At 39.4% G+C, this 9,454-nt stretch overlaps 2 protein-coding genes across 2 annotated transcripts; one reads left to right on the forward strand and one right to left on the reverse strand.

Annotated features, from left to right (window-relative positions):
* Nucleotides 1-2,789: 2,789 nt before the first annotated feature.
* LOC104918344 (dexamethasone-induced Ras-related protein 1) lies at nucleotides 2,790-4,186 on the forward strand. Its single transcript, XM_010730064.3, has 2 exons — nucleotides 2,790-3,190; nucleotides 3,300-4,186. The coding sequence occupies exons 1-2, from the start codon at nucleotides 2,920-2,922 to the stop codon at nucleotides 3,821-3,823; spliced, it is 795 nt and encodes a 264-aa protein (XP_010728366.1). The 5' UTR covers nucleotides 2,790-2,919; the 3' UTR covers nucleotides 3,824-4,186.
* Nucleotides 4,187-4,797: 611 nt separating this feature from the next.
* Nucleotides 4,798-5,703, reverse strand: med9 (mediator complex subunit 9). The gene is made up of 2 exons (XM_010730058.3): nucleotides 5,545-5,703; nucleotides 4,798-5,342 (listed from the first exon to the last, which is right to left on the reverse strand). The coding sequence occupies exons 1-2, from the start codon at nucleotides 5,622-5,624 to the stop codon at nucleotides 5,123-5,125; spliced, it is 300 nt and encodes a 99-aa protein (XP_010728360.1). The 5' UTR covers nucleotides 5,625-5,703; the 3' UTR covers nucleotides 4,798-5,122.
* Nucleotides 5,704-9,454: the final 3,751 nt, after the last annotated feature.

Genomic DNA, 9,454 nt, shown 5'->3' on the forward strand with positions numbered 1-9,454 from the left:
ATGACTGACCCTGAGCTGGTTCTCAGGTGAGCAGCCAGGGTCTGTGCATTTGTCATTGAGGATTAACAGAGTGAAAATGTTGATGTTTCTCTTTCCCTGACCGAACAAATGATAAAACTCGGCTGGCTAAGTTCTTGCCATGACCTGTTCTGGTCAGCTTTAACCAGAAAATGGAGCAATTTGTCAAATGTGCATTAAAATCGAAAAACCATGCCTTGTCCTTTAATTTTTTTCAAACCTGTTTTCTAGATATTTTAAAATGCAATATTTCTTGTCATTTACTGTTCGTACTACATACGGAGCTGCTTAGATCTATTCTTAAGCAGTTCATTAATTTCTATCATGAGCATAGTAACAAAATACTTGAGATTCATTAGTTAAAACAAAAAGTGCACAGGCATACATTAAGTACAGATAGGTTTCCCTATAGGTGAGAATGTACATAATATTCTGTCCATCGTGTTTTTGTGCAGGCAGTGTTATGGCAGTGCCTTGCTGAACAAGCTATTCTGCACGTGTCCTGTTATACATATCACTGGGAACACACTGGCTTAATTACTGACCAATAGTCAAGTGCGTACTGGTCCACTCCTGGTTACACAAACCTATCCCTCAAGCCTTGAACAGCCAGGCTTAAGTACACCTATCTGATTTCATCCCCAATGCCCCACAGAGGGCTAAAAAGGTCATCAGTGTTGGTAAGTTTTAGGTTTCACATGAAATCAAGGCAAATACCAAGATTCATGAAGTTTTTCTTAGACCTGTTGTGGACATTGTGTAAAGTATTATTAAACCTTAGAGAGAAGGAGATAAGCAGAGACAGAAGGGTGCAATAAATAATTCAAAATGCCAACCTCGCTTCAACTTAATGATGATGCAGATTTGTAAAGTCAGGGAACCTTGACATACTGACAGCAATCACTGCTGTCAAAATGGACACTAAAGAACAAGGGACATGTTCAATTTAAAATCCTGAGTATTATTACACAGAACTTTTAAAAAGGACAGTTTTCTGATTTCTGATAATTATAGATTTTACATAATGTTCAGTTATTGTGTGGTTTAGCATATGCTATTCATCAGCTTTCCAAAAACACATCTGATGGATATTACCTACAATATGTTTTTAAGTATTATTTGTAAGTGTGCATAAAAACAAAGCACGCACATTATAAAACAAGAGAAGATGCAGGAAATAATATGAAACTCATATCCAGTTACAGAATTACAGAAACAATACATTAGGAGAAGAGAAGAATAGAGATTGTTTGTAAAGGATATATATATATATATATAGTGGCAGCTGCAGTTCCTGGCAGCATGAGTAACACATGAAGCACACGACTTTCTCTTTTAGAAACCGTTTTCTCTCTTTACACCGATTCACGGTTGTGAAGCTAAGTAAAAGGTGATAAGTAGATAAGGTGGCAAAGTGGATGAGCCAAGTTTGAGTCACAAACATCGGGCTCTATATTTAGACTACCTGTGGGGTATGTCAATTAACACATATGAGAAAGTCAATACAAATTGGACTGGATGCCTTCCAGACAGCAGTCACAACCAGCTGCTCTTCAGTTACAGGTTTATTCTTTTTCTCTCAGTGTAACACGCCCTGTTACACTGGGCATGTTTATGTTGTTTGTACTGTATGAAATTGTAATGTCCTCTCAGCTGTCCTACTAATGATGACTTTCACATCCTTTCATGCAGGTTGGGATACTCCAAAGTGCTTTACAGGTGACTGACAAGGTGGTAAAAAGGTTAAAATATGAATGGTAAATCAATTAGAGACTAATGGGGAATGGAAATCATAAAAAATAAAACAATAAAAAGTAAAATAAGGACAATAACAAATTAAAACACATCATAAAATAAAAATATACACTCCCTGGTCATTTCTTGAGTAAAATCTAATGTGATCTCAACAGATACAACAGCTCTGCTATAAATTCTACTTTTACAAAGGAGCACTGTAAAAGTACTACTTCATGTTTATTATGAGGTTGTAGGAGGTGGTGATGTTGTACTAGAGTGCATTATAGTAATGTTATGTATGTAAATGTGGATAATATGTTAATATATATGTTAATATGTTAATATGTGAACAGTGTCATTTAAAATGAGACATTGTTAGCTATCTTGGCCAGGACTCCCTTGAAAAAGAGATTTTTAATCTCAATGGGACCTTTCCTGGTCAAATAAAGGTTTAAATAAATTAGACATGTCTTTTAGAGTAAAAATCTCACTTTTTTTTAACATGTCTTGTGCGTTTGTGTGCCGCTGCGCCCACATATTCCAGCTGCTTTCTCCCTTTGGGGGCAGTCAGTGCACTAATTACTGGTGATCCAGGAAAACAGATGAATGTTCTTAAGCAATCTGACTGCCTGAGGTGGCTGCACTTCTGCAGCGACAAAACAAACAAAGTAAAGGCTGCTTAGGTGCAAGAGGTTAATGTGAGATGCCTCTGCCTAATGCGTCAAGGCTCTTAGGTTTAATGTGATGCTCAGGCTGCAAGAAATCATTTTCACACTGTGCATGACTTTAAAATCTAATCACAGCATCGCCACTTGATTTTAGTTAATTTGTGGTAATTACGCGTGGAAAATGTGTCCACATGTTTAAACAATTCGAGCATTTTCATCTGAAAACAAGTCCGTTTCTTCCCCGTTTTCTGTAGAAGAGGGGCGGGCAGGGCTGACGCACACAAACAGCCATAGTAACATTATAATTTCGGGTCTTGCTCCAGCTCCCCAAACTGGAGTGTGTGACGCATGACGCGTTGGGGAGGCGCGGCAAACTTCCCCTATAAATTGCCAGTCTGCTGCTCCTCTGGCTTCAGAAAGACAGCGAGGTTACCTCTCACGCACTTCTCACATCACTGGGAAGGATTTAAAACCATCTCTTGCAATCGCTGCGAGAATGATTAAGAAAATGTCACCATCCGAGAACGAGTTCGACATACCGGCCAAGAATTGCCACAGGATGGTGATTCTGGGCTCCACGAAAGTTGGGAAGACAGCCATCATCTCTCGGTTTCTGAACGAAAGGTTTGACGACCAGTACACGCCGACTATTGAGGACTTTCATAGGAAATTGTACAGCATCAAGGGAGACGTTTACCAGCTGGACATTTTGGACACATCTGGAAATCATCCCTTCCCTGCAATGAGGAGGCTTTCAATTCTCACCGGTAAGTTGAGCTTTAAAACTTTTAAAAACACTCTCAAACTAAAGCTGGTTTGCGGAGCTTGCAGTGTTATTGTTTGGCACTAAATCTGTCTTCCTCTTGTGTTTTCCAGGCGATGTATTCATCTTGGTATTCAGCCTGGATAACAGAGACTCCTTCCAGGAGGTGCAGCGCCTGAAGCGCCAGATTTATGAGACCAAATCCTGCCTGCGAAACAAAACCAAGGAGAACGTGGACGTCCCGCTGGTCATCTGCGGCAACAAATGTGACAGGGACTTTTATCGTGAGGTGCAGGAGGAAGAGATCGAGCAACTTGTCGGCGGAGACGAGCACTGCGCTTACTTTGAAATCTCAGCGAAGAAGAACACCAACGTGGACCAAATGTTTCAGACTCTCTTTACCATGGCCAAGCTGCCGAACGAGATGAGCCCCGATCGGCACTGCAAGGTGTCCCTGCAGTACTGCGAGGTTCTCCACAGAAAGTCCTTCAGAAACAAGAAGTGTAAAGATGGGAACGCGTATGGGATTGTGGCACCGTTTGCGCGGAGACCAAGCGTTCACAGTGACTTGATGTACATAAAGGAGAAAGCTGTAGGAGGCAGCCAGACCAAAGAGAAAGGCTGCGTCATATGCTGACACTTTCTTTGCAAGAGACTCTGAGACTTTTCCCAGCAGCTGAGGAGGAAACCAGCTCTGCTCTGCACACAGGGCGCATGAGCTCCAAGTCCTGTAGATTTGAGCCTGAGGTGAAAAGAAAGATCGCTCAGACACATGGGATCCTCATGTAGTGATGCAGTAGATGCATCAGATGCTGTAAAATCTGCCTCTACGTTAGCTTGCCGAGAACTGGCAATTGAGAAAAAACAATGTTTACATTTAATGTTTCTTTTTTTTTCTCCCCCCCTCAACACTTGAATGTTTGTTGCGTTATGAACAAATTTGAATCTGAATGTGTATTTATTATGTCTACGTCTACTTTTGCATAAAAGAGAAAATAAAACCAAACTTGCTACTTTCATAATCTGTCTTCATCTTCTCTTTCCTTTTATGTGTGCATAAAACACAATGAAGACACGTTCAACATCATCATCCTGTCATTGAGGGTCTTCTAGGGACCCTTAACATGCACCACAATGTACTTTCACTCATATTTAACAATCACAGCCATTTCTGCCACCGGCTATTAAATGCTGGTTCCACTATTGAGTCACTGACAAACATACCAGAGTAGTTTGTGTCCAAAAACGTAAAAGCTTAAATGAATGTACCACTAGTAGCTAATTGAAAGTGTGTAGGATTTAGCGGCACCTAGTGGCGAAGTTGCAGATTGCAACCGAATGAATACTCTGTTACGCCTCACCCTGTCCTTCCAAGCATGCAGGAAAAACTCGGTGAAATTCACAAAAAAAAGCAAAAGGTTATATCTAGATACATCTTTGGTTTGTCTGTTCTGGGTTACTGTACAAAAACACGGTGGACTCTGTGGAAAAGGACAAAAACACTGATTCACACAAAGTCATACTAACTATTAGAATATTCAATTCCTGCCAAAAGATGCTTAAATCTTACACACTAGACCTTTATAAAATAAAAACTATTTAAGCCAATCAGTATTTGATCAATTACTTTTTATTACAAAATAAGGATATCACAAGATAAGACAAAGAAAAGCTACGTTTAATACAAACAGACAAGCTTTCATTCTCACACTGCAAAAAGGACATGAAGAGGATGTTGCCTGACTTTCAAAAAACACTGCAGCAAACTTCAACTGAGGAGAAACAAGTCTTTGTCCATTTAAAGTCCATCACGTCTTCTCGATCCGCAGTTATCTGCTCCAAAGGCGAGGATGTAAACAAAAACAAAAAGTCCTTCCTGTACCTCGACTCTCTCCGTGAGCTTCCTCCAGTCAGTGCTGTGATCCAGTCCTCGCTTTCACGATGCTTTGGGCACGTCAAACATGCACATGCTTTTGTATTTCTGCAGCAGCTGGTTCTTGGTGCGGACCTGCTCCCGCAGCGTGGCCAGCTGCTGCTGCTGCTCCGACGGGCTGCTGTCTATCCCGGGCATGTTGGATATCTGCTCCCGAGCTTCCTGGATCTTCGCCTTCAACTTGGTCAGCTCTTGGTGGACATCCTGGCTGTCCTTGTCCATGCTTAAAGGAAGTAAGGAGGACACGGTGACATGTTATTTACCTGCTGCTGTCTCATTTTTGGACATCTACCGAGTTAGCCTGGGAGCTAACGTTAGCTTTCGCGAACAACAAGCTTGGTAATTTCACCACAGCGACTATTCACGACAGGTAAAGAGGTGTCCACACAAACATGCAACACGCAGGGACCCGCCAGTCATCTTACCATTTGATAATGTCATGAACTAAAGGCAGCAAAGAGCAGTCGTCGCCCTCTTTCTCTAGCCTTGGCTGAGACGCCGCCATCACGCTCCGAGCTCCGGCGGCGCAGACGCCGGGTCACGTCATACGTTGCGCGATGACGTCACGTGATTAGATAGATAGATAGATAGATAGATAGATAGATAGATAGATAGATAGATAGATAGATAGATAGATAGATAGACTTTATTTATCCCAAGCTGGGAAATTACAGTGCAGCAGCATTACAAACAGTCACAATAGACAACATAAGAATTAAAAAATATACAAACTATACATAATAAAATATCAAAAATAGCAATAGTAAATAAAATATATTGTACAAAAGTATATACAAGCAAATTGGCACTGTTGATTTAAAAAAAAAAAGTTAAAATTATTATTATTTTTTTTTTATTATGACACTGAATCATGGCATTGTCTCACTGTTTTTATACTGTCTTATGCTTCAGATGGGCTTTGATATGTGTTCATAAACACTACACATGGCTATAAAGGAACTGAGGATTATGATTATTATTATTCTTTATGATCATTATAAAGGAAATGATCATAAGGAACGTCAACTCACTCTCACAATTCAAGTCTGCACTTAAAACCCTCCTGTTTAAAATAGCCTTTTCCATCTATTTTAACCTGTTTTTAATGTTGTATTGTTGTAATTTGATATACTTTTATGGTTCTTTTTGTTTGTTTGTTTCTGTTATTTGCTGTCTACTTTTATTTATTGTAAGGCGTCCTTGGGTGACAGAAAGGCGCCTATGAAATAAAATGTAATATTTATTATTATTATTAAAGCTGAATATATGTGAGTAACTTAATCTTTCATGCCACTGCCTTGTGCCATCAAAACACATTGAGGCTAACAGACATGCTGGGTTCTTTATTTGAACCTATCTTATTGTAAAGCTGTGTCCAAGTGACAGAAAAAAGACTTAACAAACTGGTCAAGAGGGTCAGCTGTGTCTTGGTGATTGCCCCCTAGACTCCATAGAGGAAGTGGGAGAGAGGAGGATGTCAGCTGTGTATGAGACTGTGGCGGCCTTAAACAGCTCCTTCAGCAACAGACTGCAACATCCACCATGTAAGAATGAGTACTACCAGAGGTCCTTTATTCCAACAGTTGTCAGACTCTTTAACCCCACCTCTATCTTTCTTACTTATGAGTAATTTCTTTCCCACTGAAACCATAAATTTCCAGAGTATCTTATCTTATCTTAAATGTGATGGTCCAAAAGGGGAAAACTGAGAGGATTTCACCTATTTCACTTCTTTCACAATGTTATCAGTAGAACGATGGAGAAATTGATCGTGGAAGTTGGATGCTTGCTTAATTTATAGGATTCAAGTCAAATCGGGTTCAATCGGGTCAACCTATCAACACACAGAACAAGCAAATCTGACCCGCAATGGCTGGGAATAAATTTATGCTTCACATGTTGCTACCCAGCAACCTTATAAGCACCTATACCTAACTTCAATCTCCTATGTCTACAAGTGTGACATGGCACGTGGTGTGCATGTGAAGCGAAACATGGCAACCTGCGTAATGATTGCTGTGCATGGCGGCCACAAATAAGATCTAATGGACAACAATGGGTCATACTAAATGTCTATTCTGTAGATCAGTGAAGAGTCGTATTCAGGTCAAGCATTTTATCTGGGTATGCCTCTTCCTTGTGTGTGTGTGTGTGTGTGGCAATACACACACACATACACAGCTGCTGAAATTAGGCATAACATAAGGTGCCCTGCCAATCAAGAGAAAGTAATTCATAATAACATGAATGCATCCCCTTCACTGACCCATATTCCTGTGATATCATGGCCTCAATCATCCACAGGCCTCCATCCTGATCGTGCTAGTCGTAAGCCTCATTAGCCCGGCAACTTGAATGATTTTACAATAGACTCACTTAGTGTTTGACCACTGATAAGTCTGTGAGTTAATATTGGTATTGGCCATGCGTAGTGTTTATTGAGTTGCTTATCGTCTGCATGTAAACGGAGAACAAAATAGGAGCATCACAGATTACACACTGTGTTTGTAATGTAGTTAATTTATCTAAAGGTATCAGAGGTGTCTTATCTTAAAAACACAAAACCACACACTGGCCTGGTTTGCGTATGCTGGTCTCTGTTGTAGCAGTTGATATTTTATGGTGTTTTGATTTTATCGTTTGATCTTCTAAACCTCACTGACCTATATATTTTCTGTGGTATATGTTCACATAAAAGGATAGATTGAGCTGTTGATCCCCTCTGTTCCACACATGCACGCACTATACCCACACCTGGTAAACACTACAGGGACAAATTCTCATTAGCCACAGCAGTAGAGAGACCACTGGCGTGACGCAGCCAGTAAAGACCTCATTAAGAGTAGTTCAGATGTGAGGATTATTAAACATTTTCTTTGATCCCATCTTCTACAGAATGGTAGTGTAATGATCTTACCAGATGTCAATTTTCCAGGATGACCTTGAGTGTTACATACTGTTCATAATCTTTCCCAGTTTGTATATGTGACCCAGATTTGATTTTGTAGGGCATTATGCAAGTGGAGTGTTTTACCATTTGGGTCATGAGGAAAGCTTTGACACCTCGCATTTATTAGTTGTGAAACGTGGGCCATCTCATGACCCAGCAATCTTATCCCACACAAAAAAATTGAACATATTTGATTTGAATAAGAGGAACATTGTTACTGTAATTGGATATTAGAACGTAACAGCTGTGTCATAGAGTACAAATGACGTGTGGGACAATAGTAAAGGCACTAATATTTCCTATCCAGGTGAGGTATCATATTAGTTTGTGGACGTAAGAGTTTGCTTCATTTTGACTCTTGTCTCATCCTGATAAATCCTGAGTTACTTTGACCCATATACCGCCGGGAAATTAGCCAGAAGACAGGAAGGAGCTTGTTAACTTACTCTGATGTTGGTCACAATCACTGATATCACTTTGAATGATTTACTATGTGTTACCTTACTTATCTCACTTGTTATTATATTATATTATATTATATTATATTATATTATATTATATTATATTATCTCACTGCTTGGATGTTAGTAGAAACATGCATGATGACATGTTGCTTTGGTGATATTGGAATAAAATATATGAAATGAAACTCTGTTTGAAGGATGGCAAAAAGTAAAAATATTATAACTTTAAATGTTGGGAAATAGTTGCTGAAAACACATGAAAAGACTTTTAATAATATATTACTGAAATGTGGAGTTAGAGGTTAATGGTTTCATCAGTTTCAGGATTTTTACCTGACCCTGAACATACCCCTGCACCCGCGCATAGCGATAGAGATTAATTCATCTTGCTCAGAGAGTTTCAAAGTTAGTTTTTTTTTTTTTTTAATTCATCGGACATGTTTCAGTCACTTCAAAATTGCTGCTTGACGAGTGCGCGTGGATTTTGACACCTAATTCCATGAACTCGATGTTTGTAATCATTCAGATTTTCAAATACTTTTTTCTTGGGTCTGACAAACTCAGAACACATATTTATACTTACTTTACACAGACTTTAACCGATTCACCAATATTTGGTTTGCCATTTACCATCTTCCTGGACCCATTTGAATGCAACATTATACATGCATTCTTTCTAATGACCAGCAGAGGCAGAGCACTTGTCTGCAAAAGCAAAGTAGATTTACACTTGACCTAGAATATACAATTATGGTTTGGAGGTTTCACTGACATCGCTGACACTCTCTTTGCTTACAGCAATTATAATGAGTAATTTTATATAATGTAGTTACCTTTCTGAACTTATGACCCCTCAGTGGAACGCTTTCATTCATAAGGTTAATTACAGATGATCTAAAGATGATCGTGCTATTTAAATCA

Source organism: Larimichthys crocea, chromosome XII (genome assembly GCF_000972845.2).
Source record: "Larimichthys crocea isolate SSNF chromosome XII, L_crocea_2.0, whole genome shotgun sequence".
Classification (NCBI taxonomy): domain Eukaryota; kingdom Metazoa; phylum Chordata; class Actinopteri; family Sciaenidae; genus Larimichthys; species Larimichthys crocea.

Bases quoted from the DNA above. Each gene is read 5' to 3' on its own strand.
- LOC104918344 (XM_010730064.3), top strand. From the start codon at position 2,920: ATGATTAAGAAAATGTCACCATCCGAGAACGAGTTCGACATACCGGCC. The intron at 3,191-3,299 runs GTAAGTTGAGCT...TGTGTTTTCCAG, and splicing joins GAGGCTTTCAATTCTCACCG to GCGATGTATTCATCTTGGTA.
- med9 (XM_010730058.3), bottom strand. From the start codon at position 5,624: ATGGCGGCGTCTCAGCCAAGGCTAGAGAAAGAGGGCGACGACTGCTCT. The intron at 5,343-5,544 runs GTAAGATGACTG...ACTTCCTTTAAG, and splicing joins GTTCATGACATTATCAAATG to CATGGACAAGGACAGCCAGG.